Below are 19,584 nucleotides of genomic sequence, written 5' to 3' on the forward strand. Positions count from 1 at the left end.
AGCAAAGGTCAACAAACAAGGCCACACACTGGATGTGGCTGGCCATTACAAGACCAAAATTTGCTGCAGAAAACCTTCTTTCAGTAGTTTCATCTTATTTCTTGGCAGGTTCTACAGGCAGTTGTGCTGATGATTCCAGTATTTTGTCTTGGTTTCTTAGGTTGGCTTGCTGCCTGCTGTTTCATTCTATAGGAGATGCCATTTTCTCTAGGTTGCATTGTTTTTTTAACATTTCACAGCCCTTTTAAAACTTATTTCAAAATAAATCAACTTACAAGTAATTTATAAGTATCTAAACATGCTCTATAGCCTATAAAATAATTAAAATAATAATAAATTACTCCCAAGTACCGTAAATATTTTCTTGTATCATATTTCCTAAAATGGGTTTCTGGAATTAGTCTCCTATATACATTGTTAGATACCTAAAAAAGTGGTCTGATTTTCAGTTGTCAGCATAAACAGCTCCTGTTGTAGTCAAAAGCAGTGGTAAGTGCTCCACGCTTTAACAATCGCTAAACCTTAACAATCCCATGAAGATATGTTAAAGTGTCTGTTAAACAAAGATTTATAACTGTATCGTACAAAAGGGAATACAAATTTAAACAATCTTAACTAAGAGCACTGTTTTCTGTAAAACAAATTTTGAATTGAGAACAGTGAGTAGAATTCTGTGACATGTTTGTCAAAGCCTGCTGTATAGCTGATTGGAATTTAGTCAACAATTCATTTGTTGATGCTCCATAAGAAAAATACCAACACTCTGTCTCTTTACTCTGTTAGCTGCATAGAACTAACAAGTAAAGTGTCATAATTTCGAAAATTAAGTCAAAATTTCATTTCAAATATACACGGAGTGATACTTTGCTGAGTAGGAAAGTGTTGTTTTTATACAATTACATTTCCGGGTAGAACTATTAAATAAATGTATGAGTGAGATGAAAAAGCCTTTGGCTTGCCATTTGCAGAAAAAACTGAGCTAAATGACTTTCTTTGGGTTCACTGAACTCTAGTTCTTACTAGCCCTAAAAATGTTAAGGGATAAATTGTGACTGGCTCATATGTGGCTGTAGGGAACAGGGCTCCAGGAGCCTTCCCCCTCATCCTTCTTGCACTCCACTCACAGAGGTCAAGCACAATCACAATCCCCTTTAGAGGCCATGGGATGCACACCACCCAAAGGCAGCAGGGTCATGATCCTGTCCACCAACCTGCTCTACACCGGCCAGCAGAGCTGGCCAGGTACAGAGTCAGAAGCATGCCACACGAAGGTGCAATGGCCATGCTCTTTCAGCATGCGGGGAAGCTCTGGGAGGTTTATCCTTCTCTACGGTGGTGAAGAACTGCACTGTTTCTACATGGGTCTGTGCCAAACAGGTTTGAGTGAGCCCTAAAATTCTGTTGTAAGGTAATCTAATAATATACTTACTGTACAATGAAATAGAATATAAAACCTGTGGCTGCTTTATAAAAAATGTTTGACTAAGGACCTCTTAAACTTTCTTCCTTTTCCCAAAGGAATATTATTTATCTAGCAATATGTAGTCTGTTGCTTTGTTTCTGCACTTCCATATAGCACATTTGGAAAGGGTAAAATAGATTTATAAAGCTGCTGTTGAAAATATACACAAGTCATATAAAAACTGAACGGAAAAATTCATAAGGGAACAAAGATTAGACTAATTTTAAATCTGGGAGTGTACCATATTCCACTGCAATAGAGGTTTGTTGGCTCCAAGTTTGGAAAGTAGTCCAAATTAACTAATGCGGTAGGTAGTCAAATGTAGAAGAATCACTACTTTAATTAAGTTTCTTATTTCAAAATGTTTCCCAGTAATGGCTTAACCTTACTTAGCAGATTGTCTACTGTTATTGTCAATTAATTTGAGAATAACTGAGGTCTGGAAAAAGAACTAGCACAAATCAAACTCAACTTCCTCCCCGCTCCTGTCTTCCATCCTGGATGGTAAAAATGTAGGGTAAAATTATGTCTCCATTGTAGTCAATGGAAGTTTTGCAATTTACTTAAGTGGAACCAGATTTTCACCCTTAGGCTGTGTCTACCCATGTGAGACATGCAGAGAACATAACGCAAGCTCCCCTAGCATGGGATAAATAGCAGTGTAAACATGAGGCATGGGTTAAGTGAGTAAAGACACGCCAAAACTTTCAGGTAAATACACGGCTCTCCATATGCCCAAGCAGTGCCCAAGCATATGCCCAAGCTGTTTTTATTAGTGTAGTGTCCCACTGCCTCCCCAGTGCTGGAGCCTTTCCCTGCCATGTGTAGCTACACACCATAGTTTGGACACAGCCTGCTTTTCACTGCAGTGTGTTGCTACATATACTCTATATGTCTCCATTAGTGTAGACGAGGCCTATAATCTTCCAAAAAGATTTTTAATGTCCTGTATTAATATAACTGTGGTATCATCAAAAAGAGGAGAGAGTCATTTAATATTTTTCTTTTCATTTAACTGTTATATAAAATAGTTCTGCCTAGGATTAAAAGTTTGGTCTGCACAAAGAAAAGTAAAACTGTTATCTGTAATGGTAATTTATTTCAAATTAACCTTTTTCTAGTAAACATGCTTGTATTAAAATATTATTTACAAAAATCCAAAGAATTCAATGATTTTTTTGTGGAGATGGACTTGTTAATCAACATCCCCTGTCAAGATGATCCCCACAGATGAATTAATTCAGACTGATTTTTATGAACACATCTCAGTGAAGGTGCTGCCAGCCCCTCACAATGAAGATTAATTTTGAAAATTAATTTTGAAAAATCTAGTTACGGTTTTTGTTGCCTTTGATTTCAGAAAGGTGAGAAAGGAGATCCTGGCATTAGAGGCCTCAATGGACAAAAAGGAGAATCTGGTGTTAATGGTTTGGTTGGACCTTCTGGTCCGAGAGGACAACAGGGAGACAGAGGGCACCCAGGGCCACCTGGAGCAGATGGAAAACCTGTACGTACAGAATCTGACATTGCAGTTTTCATGCACTTTTAAAAAAACTTTCTATGCATTTTTTATAACTCTTCTATATTCAATTCAGGGAAGGGAATTTTCAGAAGAATTTATTCGGCAGGTTTGCGCAGATGTACTGAGAAGTAAGTCCCAAAGATTGCAATGTATTCTTTCTTTATTTAAAATGCTCTGGCTACTTTCATGATAATTATAAAGATGTCCTGTTCTAAGAAAAATCAAAACTACTAACACAATGGACTGTCTACAGCTTCTTGCGATATAATTACACACCATAGTGATGTCTCCAAATCTTACCAGTCTGTAGGCCTTAATACATCACCACCACCATCTCCTTCTCCTCCACAAAAAGCCAGATATTTTGCTTTTGGTGATTGTATAACAAATGATTTATCTTAAATCCTTATTAATGTAGTTTGGCATTTGGTTATTTTTATCTTGCATAGTAATGTTATCTCAATGTCAGTCTCAGAATAGTCTAAAGCATTTTCATTTGAATTCTCCTAGCCCAGTTGCCTGTTATCCTTCGGAGTGGAAGGCTACAAAACTGCAATCATTGTCAATCCCAAAGTGCTTCTCCAGGACTTCCTGGTCCACCGGGTCCAATAGGACCAGAAGGTCCCAGAGGTTTTTCTGGCTTACCAGGAAATGATGGTGTTCCAGGTCTTCCAGGAGCTCCTGGGAGTCCTGGTGCCCGTGGGGCAAAAGGTAACTGCATGGGTATCTCACGAAGCAAATAACATATAGCTTTTACTTCTTTACATGTTCAGTTCTGAATGGTACTTGAGTGGGTAGCAGTAGAGGGTTGAGAGGGGTCCACATCATGTAGCCTGGTTCAGGATACAGAATTCATTTCCAAAAGTTGAGAGGTGTTTGGTTTAATTTTTATATTTCCGACCACTTTAGAGAGAGGCTACAGAATTGAAATCTGGATCTGGGTCAGCAGGTTTTTGAGGGGTGGTTTCAGAACCAGTGTTTAGGTCCAAATTTATTGGTGAAGTAAAAAATTGTGGCTTTCTCCCAACTTAGCATTATATGGGATTTGACCTGTGCCTACAATCTCCCACAGTTTCTTTTGAAGGGTTCAGTCATGCCTTATAGGCACAGTCTTACATCAGGTGGTGGTATAGAACAGCACTTCTGTGAGGGAGAGTGCCTCACAGAGTTCCCTGGCATATAGCAGAGTTCATCTGCTGCACCATGCCTTAAGGGCATGTGGAACTATGACCTAGCCTTGCATAGTCCTTGCACTCAGATGCACTCATATGGGCCTTTCTAGATTTGACAGCTGCAATTGTGCCTGGTGCTTGCATGGTGAGCACTTTGCAATCGTTTAAAGATGTTTTTCTTTGGCTGACCTCAGGGATAGACCTGTCAGCAAGGAAAGTGCTCACCTGCACAATGGGCCATTGCTAGAACCAGTGGCGGATTAGCTACGGGGCCAATGGGACCAGTGCCCAGAGGCCCTGACCAATTGGGGGGCCCTGGAAAAATGGGCCCTCTGACCTTCTCTGCCCGGCACTCCTGCCGGGGAGTGGGGTCGGGGCACTGGGGCTTGCCCCGCTCCTCCCAACCACCTGGCGCTCCTGCCAGGGAGTGGGGGAAGCCCCCGCACCCCACTCCCTGCCAGCAGCACTGGGGTGGGGAGCAGGAGGAGACTGCAGGTGGAAGGGGTGGGGAGGGGAGGAGAACCCCACTTGCTCTGGCCCAGGGTCCCCCGAAAGTACAATCTGCCTCTCGCTAGAGCTGGTCAAAAATTAGAAGTTCTGTCCTGTGGGAAATTCTGGTATGTTATTTACTTTCTGTCCTGACTCGGGATGAAAAGTCAAAATATTAAAATTTTTCACAGAATAAAAAGTTCAGAAAAATTTTGATTTGGAAGTGTCAAAACATTTCATTTCAGCTCGCTTGACAGAGAATTGAGAACCAGGGGCATGAAGCACTGTGGAGGTCAGGCAGCCACAGATTAATAAAGAACTGGCCCAAAATGTTTTGATTCTATTCAGCAGATCAAACTGTGTTGAGTTAGGAAGACCCAAAGTGAAAGTAAATATTTTGTTTCAATTTTCCTAACAGAAAAAATAAATCTGCAATATTAAAATTTCCTGTGGCAAATTTCAGTGTGACAAGAATCACCTTTACCATTGGAAATAATATTTTGACAGAAAATTCCCAACCAGATATAGCCATTTCCTTCTAACTTACCTCCAAATATAAAAATGAAGCCTTTTTAGTTCTGAAGTATCTGAGAATATCTGTCATTCTAGTTTTCATTCTCTATGAGAGTAATGACTACTCTTAAAGATTTTATATTCAATTAAACCAGCTTTAATTGATTACTCCAAGGAACAATACAAATTGGTTCCTCACTAGAGAGCTTCTAATATACGTGGATCAGAAGTGTACTCCAGTGGGCTACATTCTGAACTGATTTATACCTTATGCCACCTTACTGCACTCAAGGTGATAGCACTGGGGGTATGTCAGGTCAGAGTTTGTTCTACTATTTTGGGGTTACTTTTGAATGGTCTCAAGAAAATAGTTGCCTAATTCACCTATATTCTTGGAAAGGTTGAACTGTCCTTTACATCTTGTCTGGTGGCTATGCTCTGTACTTTTAATTGGGACGCTTGGGTTTGATTCATGCTCTTCTTACCATTTCTCACTTCAGTAATCAAACCAGTTTCAGTAAATTCTGCAATAAAAATCACTATTCAGTAATCGTATTAGCTAGGCTTGTGATCTTGTCAAATCTCAGATACTTAACTAAGTTAGGCCTAACCTTTGTGAATCCTCCATGGGGAGTGGGGGGAAACAGAATCTGAACCACTATCAGTGGAGTTTTTTTTGTTTTGTTTTTTCTTGCTGGGGATCTTTGATCTTTTCTCCCTTATTAAAAGGCTTGCAGTCTCTTTTGCCCTCTTAAAAATGCAGAGTCATTCTCCATCTTTGCGTCCTACTTGGTTTCCATACACACAATTTATTAGGGGAACTTTTTAAAATCTCTGTAGTAGATTGATATTTTCCTCCACTATTCTACTTATTTGGAGTGGCTGGGCTTAGGGATTCTTTAACTTGGAAAGTCTGGGCAAATTGCCATTATCAGCCGAATGCATGAGAGCCAAGATACAATGTTTCATTATGTGGAAAAAATGAATGATCTTGGAAAAGGAGGAACCTCTAGAAAAGATATTTTTAATCTTGTAAAGAACATTTTATAAACCTCTGAGCTCAAATTTTGGACAGCAAAAGATTCCAAGGAAGCTGCAATTTGTACTGTATTCCTATAATATGTACTGAAGTGATTTAGTTACCTTGTATCCCTTAGACTTCACCCTGATACTCTGAAATACTCTATCCTCACACCTTCGTGTCAACTGTCCGAAATGGGCCATCTTGATTGTCACTTCAAAAGTTTTTCTCCCCTGCTGTTAATAGCTTCTCTTAGTTAATTAGCCTCTTACAGTTGGTATGGCTACTTCCACCTTTTCATGTTCTCTGTATGTATAAATATCTTCTTACTGTATGTTCCATTCTATGCATCTGAAGAAGTGGGCTGTAGCCTGCGAAAGCTTAAGCTCAAATAAATTTGTTAGTCTCTAAGGTGCCACACAGGGCTGGTGAAAGGATATTTTGCACCCTAGGCGAAACTTCCACCTTGCCCCCTTCCCTCCCCTCTCCCCCCCCGGCACATCGGTTCACTGAGGGGCAAATCCAACGAGCCTTTATAGACCCCAGGGGCCAGCCTGCTCAGGGGCCAGCCGTGCCCAGGGGCTGCTCCCCAGACCAGGTTCCCCCCTCCCCACCCCCTGAACTCCCCTGGAGGGTGCACAGGCCCCCCGCGAGCCCTCCCCACCTCACCCCGGTGGCCCTCGCCCCAAGTCCACTCACTGGCTTTGCTGGGCTTGGGCCGCTGCAGCAGCTCAGCAAGGAGGAGCTGCCTTTTGGGGGCTCCTGCAGCAGATGCATGTGGGCAGAGGCCCCCGTGCATCCCCCCGGCTCCCCTCTCGCCGTGCTTGGACTCTGCGGCTCCCGGGAGTGTGAGCTGCCATCGCTGCCCCTCACGAAGCAGGTTCGCATGCCCGGGAGCTGCAGAGCCCGAGCGTGGCAAGGGGGCAGCTAGGTGGTGCACGGGGGCTATGCCCGCATGCATCTGCTGCAGCCTGCAGGAGCCCCCCGGGGGGGCGCCAGGCCGCAGCCTGGGAAGGAGGGGCGGGGGGCACGGCTGCTCCCTGCTAGTGGCGCCGCCGCCTTTGCAGGGCTCCTGCCCCCCCAGCGCCGCGCCGGCTCCTCCATGGCTGGGGCTCACCGCCCCTGCAAGCCGACGCTCTGGCTCTCTGGTGCCTCCGGAAGGCAACTCCTCCCTGCCGAGCCAGGACACCACTTTTTGGCGCCCCCAGGGTTGTCCTTAGGATTTATGGGGCCCTATGCAGTATTATTAAACTGGTGCCCCTATGCCCGACAGCAGCCTGAGCTTGCAGCCCGGCGGGGGCGGGGGCGGAGGGACAAGGCAGAAAGACTAACAAGAGGCCCGGCCCGCCTCACGGTGGCGGAGAGTCACAGTTCCCCGCAGAGACCCCTGTACCCTCTCCCTCATGCAGAATGGACATGCAGAAGGTACCTAATTAAAAGCACTAAACTTGGGAATAAAAAATGTCAGTCACAGGTTTTTTGATATGCCCTGAAGTTTGTCAGACATTTATTTGCAAAAACTTTGTAGTAAGGGTGAGTTAGCTGTCTTGCTGAATACAACATTAAATATTATGGAATACATGATGCAGCTCTTCTCTATTTTACATTTTCTTAATCAGTATTTCTAAGCTGATTTTATATTTTAAATGTACTCTTAAGCCTTCATAAAGTAATCATTCCAGATTACTACATATTTAACTCACTGAAACAGACATTATTTAAAATTAATCAGTCACAGAAGTTTAGTGTGTTCATACCAATGTTCATTGCTTTTAGAAGAAGGGAAGACTAATTTACTGTGTGTGATCTCCATAACAATAGACATGTTTATGAAATTTCACCAACTTTAAAAAATATGTTTCCAAAGATTTTAGGCATAACAAAGGATTTTATATCTTACTAAGGGACTGATTTTGCTTAAAACTAGTTCATCTCAGATAGTCAGAAGTAAAGAAAGGGAATCTTTGTCCAGCTATCTGGAAGCAAAGGGCTCTTTCTCCTCCCTTGGTGCTCACACCTCAACTGCTAGCAAAGCACCTCACCCTCCCTGATTGAACTAACCTCGTTATCTCCATACTAATTTATACCTGCCTCTGGAAATTTCCATTACTTGCATCTGAAGAAATGAGGTTCTTACCCACGAAAGCTTATGCTCCCAATACTTCTGTTAGTCTTAAAGGTGCCACAGGACCCTCTGTTGCTTTTTACAAAGGGCTGTTACTTCCTTCAATGGGCCGGGGGGTGGGGGGGGCGGGGAGGAGGGGTGAAGGGAGAAATGGATGGACAGAAAGGACAGGAAGACTTTGGAAGTAAGTTTTTTTTACTATAGTAATTAAAATGTGTATTTTAGATAAGGGTGGTCTTTTGAAGAATTTATTTAAAAAACATATGTCTGAAGATCCAAGCATTTTAGGCTAAAGATGATTGTGAATCTAAAAATCTATGCAAAGATTTTTTAGAGATGTGATTTTATAATCTTCACCAACTCACTAATTAAATATTTTTAAAGCAAATTTTAAACTAAGGTCCTGTAGACTGACATGTTCTGAGTAAATATTACAGTCATGCACAACTGTTTTTGTCAGTACATTCAGAAACTGACAGTAGATACCTGGGGGTTGGCAAATGCCTGTTAAATGTCTTCATTACCCCTCGAATGGCTCTTTAACAGTTTCAGTGTTGTGCTAATAGGTCTGGCAGGCTGGAGACTGTTTCTCTTTTAACTACTAGATCCCCTTCCCAGGAAGACTCAGATCCTGCAGGAAGGGTCAGAACAGGGATAGGAAAACCAGTTGGGTGGACACTAAGACCCAGTGGTGCCCCGAATTTTCAGGTTCCCTACCCAGCTGCCTATGCCTGAGGACGGCCCTGGGGGCCCCCAACCACTTGCCGCCCTAGACGGCTGACTAGTTTGCCTAGTGGTTGCACCAGCCCTGGTGCCACAAGTACTCCTGTTCTTTCTATTGCACACAGTTAGTCGAAGATTACTCAAGAACATGATTATCATTTGAGACTAAGGTGTTTCACTTCTTATAAAAAGTGCCATACTAACATTTGAGGATATAAGGAGACAGTGTGACTTTTCCAATAAAATCAACTTCTATGTCTAATTTTTTTTCTCTGATGTATTGTTTTTCTCAGTGTCTAATTATCTTTTATTCCATTTGAAATAATAATTTCTCTAACTACATTCAATACATGTGCATTTTATTTAGACTTGTATCCCTTTTTACAGCAGGGCTGAATTTGGTGTGTGTTTTCTAAACTTCTTCACTATCTAGTATTTTCTTAGACTCCATTACTTACTATTTGTTTTGAGCCTATTACACTCTTGAATAATTTTGTGGCATACTCTTTTGAATTTTATATATTTTCTCATAATTAATTTCTTATTAACATTAGCCTAATTTTCCTAAATTTTTACTGCAGTTACAACCCAATAGCTTTTACTACCCTTGTTACCCTCTTCTGTAGCTTTTCTAGTTTCAGTCCCCTTTTTGTAATATCAGCCACAATCCAGCAAAGCATGTAAGCCTGTGACTAGTCCCATTGATTTCAATGGGTCTACTTACATGCTTAACGTTAAGTGCATAGGCAAATTGGATCAGGGCCAAGGTGCATGGTAATGTCCAAAATATGTCAGCTTCGGTCTCAGCAACTATTATGTTTCTACAGCATCAAAAGAATCTCTGAGAAGGGTATGTAAAGTAAAACCAACTAGCAGGATGCCAGCTATAGCTCAATGCACATTTTGAAAATCCTCTGTAACATTTTTAAAAAGAAGAACAGGAGTACTTGTGGCACCTTAGACTACAGCCACGAAAGCTTATGCTCTAATAAATTTGTTAGTCTCTAAGGTGCCACAAGTACTCCTGTTCTTCTTTTTGCGGATACAGACTAACACGGCTGCTACTCTGAAACCTGTAACATTTTTGTCTCCGACACAGAAATTAATTTCGGAGCACATTGAAGTTTTGTCTTCAGCAGTTAGATACTTTTATCTCCATTAATACCAATTAGTCTTCTTGGCTACTCAGCAAAGGGTGAAAAAAGGTGGTAATCTTTTTCACCAAAGAAACTGAACATATTAGGCCATAGGTTGACAAGTGTAAGCACTGAATTTGGCTTAATATCTCTTGTTTGAGAGAGATTTTCTTTTCTGATGTACATTTTGAAAGTTCACCTGTATATTTTCTGATTCAACTAGAGACCATGTTCGAAGCATCAAATTCATTTTTTCATGTGACCTATTCAAAACGCCACCAGTGAAAGGCAAGCCAGAATTAGCCTTCACCATCAATCCTGCCTATTATCCACACCCACACCCCCCCCCCACACACACACACACCTCCCTTCAACAGAAATTACTTGCCATTAGTTCTTTAGTTGAAATTAGGCTGATAAATAAGGCAATTACACTGCATAACATTGAACAATCACTCATCCAGCCCCCCCACCCATCCCCCTTTTCAATTTCTCTAACGAAAACAATGCTTAGTGTGCATGTGTGTGTGTTTGGTATCCTACAGGGCTACCAGGAAAAAATGGAGAAAAGGGCAGCCAAGGAACTGGGGTTCCTGGAATACAAGGCCCCCCTGGCCCTCCAGGTAAGGCATGGGTTAGCCATGTAGATTTCATTGCATGTAAATTATTTGAAAATGTTGGTGACTAAATTTATCATGATTGGATTAATCTTAAGTAGTTATATTTTACACAGTTTAAATAGTATCTCTTTTATGCTAGATAGGAGAACACTGTGGGTATGTGTGTTTTTATTGCTTTTCATTTGCAGCAGAATATATTATTTACTATAGGGTAGGTATTTATAGATACACCTCTACCCCAATATAACGCGACCCGATATAACACGAATTCGGATATAACGCGGTAAAGCAGTGCTCCAGGGGGGCGGGGCTGCGCACTCCAGTGGATCAAAGCAAGTTCAATATAACGCAGTTTCACCTATAACACAGTAAGATTTTTTGGCTCCCGAGGACATCGTTATATTGAGGTTGAGGTGTATAACTGACTCAAATTCCTATTTCCTGGTAGACTGAGATTTAAAATTAGCAAAATTCCCTTGTGTAGTGGAAGAAGAAATAAAACTCAACCGGTCAGATTTTCAGAAATGTTAAGAACCTACAAACCTAATTCCCACCTATAGGAGCTGCAGGGGCTCTGAAAATCCAGGTTGATATCTTCATGAAATCACACTGCAATTTCTTTTGAAAGGAAAGCATTTTTTTTTTTAAACAATAGCATGCTCTGTCAAAATATAAAATTGATCCTTTAGAAGAGATGATAGGGCCTGATCCAAAGCCAATTAAGTCAATGGAAAGGTGCCTATGGACTTTGGTTCTGGCCCACAGTGAACTGGACTATATGACAAAGTAACAATACATCAAAGTCAATTTTTAAAAGTTTCTTTTTAAATAGCTTTTAATTTTGATTTGATTTTCAATGTCTTCTGCTATTCATCTTGATGTTTATTTGTAAATCTTGATTCGAGTTCAGTAGATGACATAGGTAATATGATTATTTGTAACCAACATTTAATTCACGGTATATAAACTCTAATGCCAAAGAAGTCCCTTCTTCTGAAAGTGAAGTTTTGTTCAGCTTAATACAGAAACAGGAGCCAGATGTAAAATTCTGAACTTCCCCAAAGTTCTGGGGTGTTTGAATCCAGTGTTCATCTTGGACCCATCTCTAACAATATATATACAGCATAGCCTAACTGCTTATTGTATATATGTCATCAAGGTCATGAAGGTCCACCTGGAATGAGTAAAGAGGGACGTCCTGGAGAATCTGGGCAGCCTGGTAAAGATGGAGATCGTGGAAATCCTGGAATTCAAGGACAACCTGGACCCCCAGGAATTTGTGATCCGTCGTTATGTTTTAGTGTAATTGTAGGAAGAGATCCATTTAGAAAGGGCCCGAACTATTAATTTTAAATGAGTTAGTCCATGAAATAGGTATGGTGCTTGTCTTTTATGGTCTTTCAAGTCTCAGGAAGATGACCAGAAATAATCCCTTAAACAGGAACAAAAGTACCTCTGGTTTGGTAAAGCAATAAAGATCGCAAAGGTTATACATTCCATTTTAAAAGAATCTTGATTCATATTGGGCCTTTAGGTGCATAACTAGCATTGATTAAATATCAAGGATTTTCAGAGAGACAGTCAATTTTATCATGAATAAAATTAACCATGACATTTGATTTTTAGTATTTAAGTGCACACTCATACTCCTGCTTCCATTGAAGTCCATTAACATTGCTAGACAACTTCTGTTGACTGTAATGGGAGCAGGATCGGGCGCTAAATGTTTATTGATCAGGTGTAAATCACTGTGAAAAATGTTTCACATTTAGCCTACATATACAGTAATTGATTTTGAAAGAAAGTGTCTAGCTGTTACTTCATATGTGTGTGAATTTCATTGGTTTATGTACATTTAATATTTTATAGCTCAAGGCTTTCCATTAGCAAAAGCATGTGTCTGATTTTTACAACACTGAGAGAAATGTTTGGCTTTTTTATGCCAGTAATTTCACCCAATCTATCTTCAATTAATTTATCTAAAGGTCATCATGAAATGGAATCGTAATTTATCTAAGGACCAGGGTGAAATGGAATGCGGCTGAGATTTCACCCCAGAATGACACATTCTAACTAAAGAAACAAAATGAGTTATAAATTAACTGATATTAAAAATTGCATTATTTTAAAAATAAACCTTAATTTGTTTGCAACTACAGTCTACCAAGGTTGAAAATCAGTTTTTCACAACAAAGTTTAACAATCTTAATACATTCAGTAAAATTACAGATCTAGCTCCATCCCCTTTGCTGTGCTCCACAAGGACTGTAGGTGTCAAACATAAAAAAAAAGGATTACAAGAAAGGTCTTTGTGTTTGCTAACTAACTGCAATGTTTGTTATGTTGCTTTGTTTTCCATTTTAAGCAAGACATCTGTATGCTAATTTTCATTGTATGCAACACTAGCAAGAAGGTATTTCTTGCATTCTAAGTAAAAAAACAATTGCACGGTTCCCATTAGAATTTGAGTACATTTTTAAATTAATGCAGAGAATCGTTGTATTGCACTTAACCAAAGCTTTATATGACTTTTTTGATGTGTTGTTTTTCAGTTGTCGTGCTACAAAAATTTGGTAGAAAGCTTGACATTCAAGGTAAAATAAAATTTTGTAGAGACTTTGTGGTGATGTGATGAATAAATGCAAGGATTTTTTAATTGGCTGTGCTCTGTGATAGCACAACAGAATATATATTATTCTCCTAGGGTAGGTATTTATACCTGGGGGCTGCTCTTCTATTTGGTATCCTTCCATCTTTTCTAAACAAAACCCAAAACAGAAAACCCTCTAAAAACAAGAACAAATCTCTCACTCCCCCTCTCCCACCCTCGAAATCCCCAAATCCATCTAACCATGTAGAACCTGAATGTCATACACTGATTACTCCATGAGCATTCACACTGACTTCAGTAAGACCATCTGTGGAATGAGGTACTATTCATTGTCAGTAAGGGTACCAGAATCTGTCCCATAGAAATGGCATAATTCCATATGTTATTAAAACCCTAATTTTAGTATTTAAGTGCCCACTTAATTTGTCAACTTTCAGGTTTTTTATATTAATATCCTCAAACGCTATGTTTTTTCAGTAAAAACAATGAGGAGTCCTTGTGGCACCTTAGAGACTAACAAATGTATTGGGCATAAGCTTTCATGGAATATAACCCACTTCATCAGATGCATGGAATGGAAAATACATTAAGCAGGTATAAATATTTAGCATATGAAAAGATGGGAGTTGCCTTACCAAGTGGGGGGGTCAGTGCTAAAGTAATTTTCCCTCTGTTGTTATTCACCCCTTCTTGTCAACTGTTGGGAATGGGCCACTTCCACGCTAATTGAAGTAGCCTCATTAGCACTGACCCCTCACGTGGTAAGGCAACTCCTATCTTTCCATGTGCTGTATATTTATACCTGCTTACTGTAGTTTGCACTCCATGCATCTGATGTGGGTTATATCCCAGGAAAGCTTATGCCCAAATAAATTTGTTAGTCTCTAAGGTGCTACAAGGACTCCTCGTTGTTTTTACTGATACAGACTAACATGGCTACCCGTCTGAAACCGGTCACTGCTTTTTCAGTTGAGCTCACTTCAATTTGAGATTTTCAGTCACCTGATTAAAAAGGAAATAGAACCACTGAAGCAAGAAATGGAAAAGTCTTAGTAGATTATATCTTCTCTATCTCCCTGCCAATAATTAAATGTTCCTATTGTATATTAAGTACTCCCCACATAACAGGATCCATCTCTTGCAGCAGAATAAACAAAGGCCATTCTAGTAATCTTCTTGAATTATATTAGAATACTTTGAGTGTTCCAACAAAATAGGGGAAAAGGAGAACTAGTTAATATAATTTATATGGACTTCCAAAAAGCCTTCACGTCTCTCACAACAGTATATCAAGCAAACTTAATAGATGTGGGGTGAGAGAGAAAGTATGTAATATTTAGAAACTGGCTAAGAAATAGAGAAGATAAACCATGAAGAAATTATCTGTATTCAAGATGGGAAAAGAGTAAATGCGGTGCCCCTAGGTTCCATACTATGAACAGTTTGTAGTACATTTATTAATGATTCAGAAAGTGGAGTGAACAGTAAGATGGTCAAATTTGCAGGTGACAAAGTTTATTTAGATTAGTCAAGAATAGAGAAAGCTGTGAGGAATTACAGTGGGACTCAACAAAATTAGATGAATAGACAGCAAGATGGCAGGCGAAATCATTGTTGACAAATATAAAGTAATGCACATTAGAAGGAATATTTGGACTACTTATACATATCCTTGGAAGGATTAATTTGTAAACGTATATATCAGTAAATGTCAATTTCACTCTACACTCAAACCAACAAAAATATTTCTGTCAATAATCAAATTTTACAGATAGGCAAAGTAAGAAAAACGCTGCTTATTAGAGTTTAATTTAAGGATATTTACTTCGTATTTTTTGACATGTGATGTTGACAATTTGTGTTTTAATGATTATAAAACTAACTTTTTGAATCTCAGTGTCTTTTGTATTTATATAATTGTCTGACCTATAATTATGCACAACTATGAAAATTTAAATAATAAAAATGCTTAAATATACATAAATAGCCATCAAAATTATCAAAAATTAAGATCTCCTTCTGCTAAGCCTACTCATATATATTGCTGGACCTAAACAAACTGTAACCACTGAGGACAAAGACCTTGATGCCATTGTAGAGAGCTCGATGAAAACTTCAACTCAATATTAAAGGACATTCAATAAAGCACACAAAATGTTAGGATTTTAAAAGAATGAGACAGAATCATATTTAAAATATTACATCATATAAATTAATGGAACACACTCAGTTTAAATATTGTGTATGTCAAAAAAATCATAGCAGAAACTCAGAGAATTCAGAGGTGGATGATGAAAATGATTAGAGGCATAGCAAGACATTCTTATGATGAGAGATTGAAAAGATTAGGTTGAGGATGTGAGGGAGTTTCCCAAACCTGAGCCATTCTTTTTAGGTGAGGAACTGTCCCAGATTGAGGTGTCATTACAGGAGGTTTTGGAACAAATTGATAAACTAAACAGTAATAAGTCACCAGGACCAGATGGTATTCACCCAAGAGTTCTGAAGGAACTCAAATGTGAAATTGCAGAACTACTAACTCTGTAATCTATCATTTAAATCAGCTTCTGTACCAAATGACTGGAGGATAGCTAATGTGACACCAATTTTTAAAAAGGGCTCCAGAGATGACCCCGGCAATTAAGCCTGACTTCATTACCGGGCAAACTTGTTGAAACTATAGTAAAGAACAAAATTGTCAGACACATAGATGAACATAATTTGTTGGGGAATAGTCAACATGGTTTTTGTAAAGGGAAATCATGCCTCACCAATCTACTAGAATTCTTTGAGGGGGTCAACAAGCATGTGGACAAGGGGGATCCAGTGTATTTAGATTTTCAGAAAGCCTTTGACAAGATCCCTCACCAAAGGCTCTTAAGCGAAGTAAGTAGTCATGGGATAAGATGGAAGGTTCTCTCATGGACTGGTAACTGGTTAAAAGATAGGAAACAAAGGGTAGGAATAAATGGTCAGTTTTCAGAATGGAGAGAGAGGGGTCTGTACTGGGCCCAATCCTATTTAACATATTCATAAATGATCTGGAAAAAAGGGAAAAGCATTGAGATGGCAAAATTTTCAGATGATACAAAACTATTCAAGATAGTTAAGTCCCAGGCAGACTGCGAAGAGCTACAAAAGGATTTCTCAGAACTAGGTGACTGAGCAACAAAAGGGCAGTCAATATTAATATTGAAATTCAATATTAATAAATGCAAAGTAATGCACATTGGAAAACATAATCCCAACAATACATAATAAAATGATAGGGGTCTAAATTAGCTGTTACCACTCAAGAAAGAGATCTTGGAATCATTGTGGATAGTTCTCTAAAAACATCCATTCAATGTGCAGCGGCAGTCAAAAAAGCAAACATATAGGAACCAGAGCAATGTAAATTTGGTTTACGACCATGAAAGTAAATACGTTTGAAGTCAAAGCTGGAACTGCAGGTTGTCCACACGCACCCATTTTTGTAGGTTCTCAGGACAGTTTATAATATTACTCTGTATTGTACAGTGTAACAGTAAGTTATGGACTATCAGTCCAGAATTACAACCTTAACACTGATTCTCTATTTTGTACCAGCAGGACGTTTAGAAAACCCCAAAACAGGTTATCCAGTATTAATGGCAGCAGCTGCAGAACATAGGATTTCTGGATAGATAATATCTAGTAGAAATAGTTTTAAGATTTTCTCTTCCACCCATTTTATTTTACTATTTCCCTTTGTCACCCAATCTGTTGCATCAAGAGGACCATTTTAAAAATAAACACACACACAAATTTTCTTTAACTGAATTAAAACTCATATGAACAAGCAAAAATAAAACTATGATTTCCTAACCCCACATAATAATAGATATATACTGTGGAAGACATCTCCACTATTGTACCTATTAATCTCTATTTTATATCCAGCAGATGGCACTAAAGCAAAATCGTACTGCACTAATTCTACTCAAACTGCACACATTCATCCTAATCAGCTGCAGGGTAGAGTGAGCATTGCTAGATTCAACCATAAACAGGATTACTGTAACTATAATCTCCATGAAAGGACTTCCTGCTACAGCTGCCGCTAATAACTTGCTTAAACGACATCCCCCTTTGTAATGGGAAGTAAACTGGATTGCAAATATGAATTTAAGAGCAATAGGAAAATCTCCAAACTGATCCCAGAAAGATGCACATATACTGTCTGAAATAGACCTGGGCCGTCCTTCATGTATGAGCATCTCTTCCCAGAAGAGCCACATTAATGACTTAGTATAAGAGGGGTAGCCGTGTTAGTCTGAATCTGTAAAAAGCAACAGAGGGTCCTGTGGCACCTTTAAGACTAACGGAAGTATTGGGAGCATAAGCTTTCGTGGGTAAGAACCTCACTTCTTCAGATGCAAGTCAGACTTGCATCTGAAGAAGTGAGGTTCTTACCCACGAAAGCTTATGCTCCCAATACTTCCGTTAGTCTTAAAGGTGCCACAGGACCCTTTGTTGCTTATTAATGACTTAATTTATTGTGCACACATCCCAACACTCAGCAGCCCACCACTGTATTTTTGGCACCTGATTGTAGGCATAAGACCTGGTCAGATCAGTTGAAGGAGAGGGTTACATGCACATCTCACAGGTCTATCCAATCCCATTGATTTTAACAGAGTGGGAAGATGATCCTTATTGCTAAATAATAGAGATGGGCGAAATTTTTCAAACAAAACTTTTTTTGGCAAATAATAATAATAAAAAGAGCCAGATTTGGCAACTCTGAACCATTTCCTGAATTTGTTTTGATTTTTCCAAATGGCTAAACTAAATGTTTTGTTTGACCCAAAGTGATTTTTTTCAGAAGGGAATTGCCAGTAAACTGGAAAATCCATTATTCACCTGGCACAATTAAATCATTATTGCTCAGCTCTATCAAGAATCAGAATTCCATTGCATGCTTAGAACCTTCCCAAGTCATCTACATTGTGTCCAAAACTAATCTGACCTCTTGGATGTCACCTGTCTCATATGATACTGCGCCTGGTGATCCACACCTGTAGGGTGGGGCCTGAAAGGAAACAAAAGGATGTTAGGTAGAATTCTATCCGAGTCCAGTAGTTATGACTAGAGCTGGTCAAAAGTCACAGCCTCTATCCCTCTATCAGAAAATTCTGATCTTTTGAAATTTTCTCTTGCCTTGACCAAAATTAAAATATTAAAATTTTTGGCACACTAGAAAGCTCAAGGAAGTTAAATGCTGAAATACTGAAATGTTTCATTTTTTATATAAATGAAATGACAATTTCTGAATCATATTGTTTCATTTTGTTTTGTCAATCAATATGCTTCATTTCAATTTGATTAAGTATTAATCTGTATCTTCCGGAGCCGCTATGATACTTCATGGGACTTATAGTTCAGATGCCTCATGCCCCCATTCCCCTCTAAGGACCGGGCTCCCTAGCCAAATAATATCAGAGAGGAGATTATAGTGCATCATAGAAGCTGTAGTTTAGCCAAGAAGTCCAGTCCATACAGGAAAATGAGGCACCATGGTAGCTCAAGTGAACATAGATTAATGTTGAACTGACCTAAAACAAAATCTTTCAATTTAGTTCGACCAGATCTGAAACAAAATATAACATTTTGATTTTCCCAGTGTAACTGGCATTTCCTTCTTATCCTGATCATCTTTAAACATGGAGCATGACCTAGTATTTAAGCACAGGACTGGAAGTTAAGAACATCTCACTTCTATTCTTAGCCCTGCCACTAACTGGCTGTGTGATCATGGCCAAAAATTTAGGGTTTGATCCAGTGTACATTGAGATGAGTAGAAAGACTACAGTTGATTTCAATAGATTTTGGATCAGGCCTTTCAACTCTTTCTGACTCAGTTTCTCTGCCTGTAAAATGGGGATGATAAAACATACTCAGCTGACTGGGGTGTTGGGAGGATTAATTCATTAACAGTTTGAACTATTCAAATATAAGGATGGAGAAGTGCAAAGTATTATAGCTATGTTATTTATTATTGAAAGCATAATGCTGTGCTAAGCTTAGCCCTCTCTATTTCCTCTGTGCCTCTGAGAAGTCATTCTAGGAAAGTTTGGAGTAGATTCATATGGGCTGGTGTCATAAGTTAAAGGCCAGATGTCACAGTTGGCTTCCACTTGTGAAGTATTTACTTGGCATATATGTAGTT

General features: G+C 39.2%; 1 protein-coding gene across 2 annotated transcripts in view; it reads left to right on the forward strand.

The window, feature by feature from the left end:
* COL21A1 (collagen type XXI alpha 1 chain) overlaps positions 1–13,910 on the forward strand; it is a 212,275-nt gene extending 198,365 nt beyond the window's left edge. For both annotated transcript variants that reach the window (XM_054024445.1, XM_054024444.1), the window contains 5 exons: positions 2,823–2,969; positions 3,058–3,112; positions 3,495–3,695; positions 10,709–10,786; positions 11,943–13,910. In XM_054024445.1, coding sequence (XP_053880420.1) covers positions 2,823–2,969; positions 3,058–3,112; positions 3,495–3,695; positions 10,709–10,786; positions 11,943–12,130 — 669 coding nt within the window. In that variant the 3' untranslated portion in view covers positions 12,131–13,910. The remainder of the gene's footprint in view (positions 1–2,822; positions 2,970–3,057; positions 3,113–3,494; positions 3,696–10,708; positions 10,787–11,942) is intronic.
* Positions 13,911–19,584: the final 5,674 nt, after the last annotated feature.

The sequence above is a fragment of the Malaclemys terrapin genome, chromosome 3, assembly GCF_027887155.1.
Source record: "Malaclemys terrapin pileata isolate rMalTer1 chromosome 3, rMalTer1.hap1, whole genome shotgun sequence".
Taxonomy (NCBI): Eukaryota; Metazoa; Chordata; order Testudines; family Emydidae; genus Malaclemys; species Malaclemys terrapin.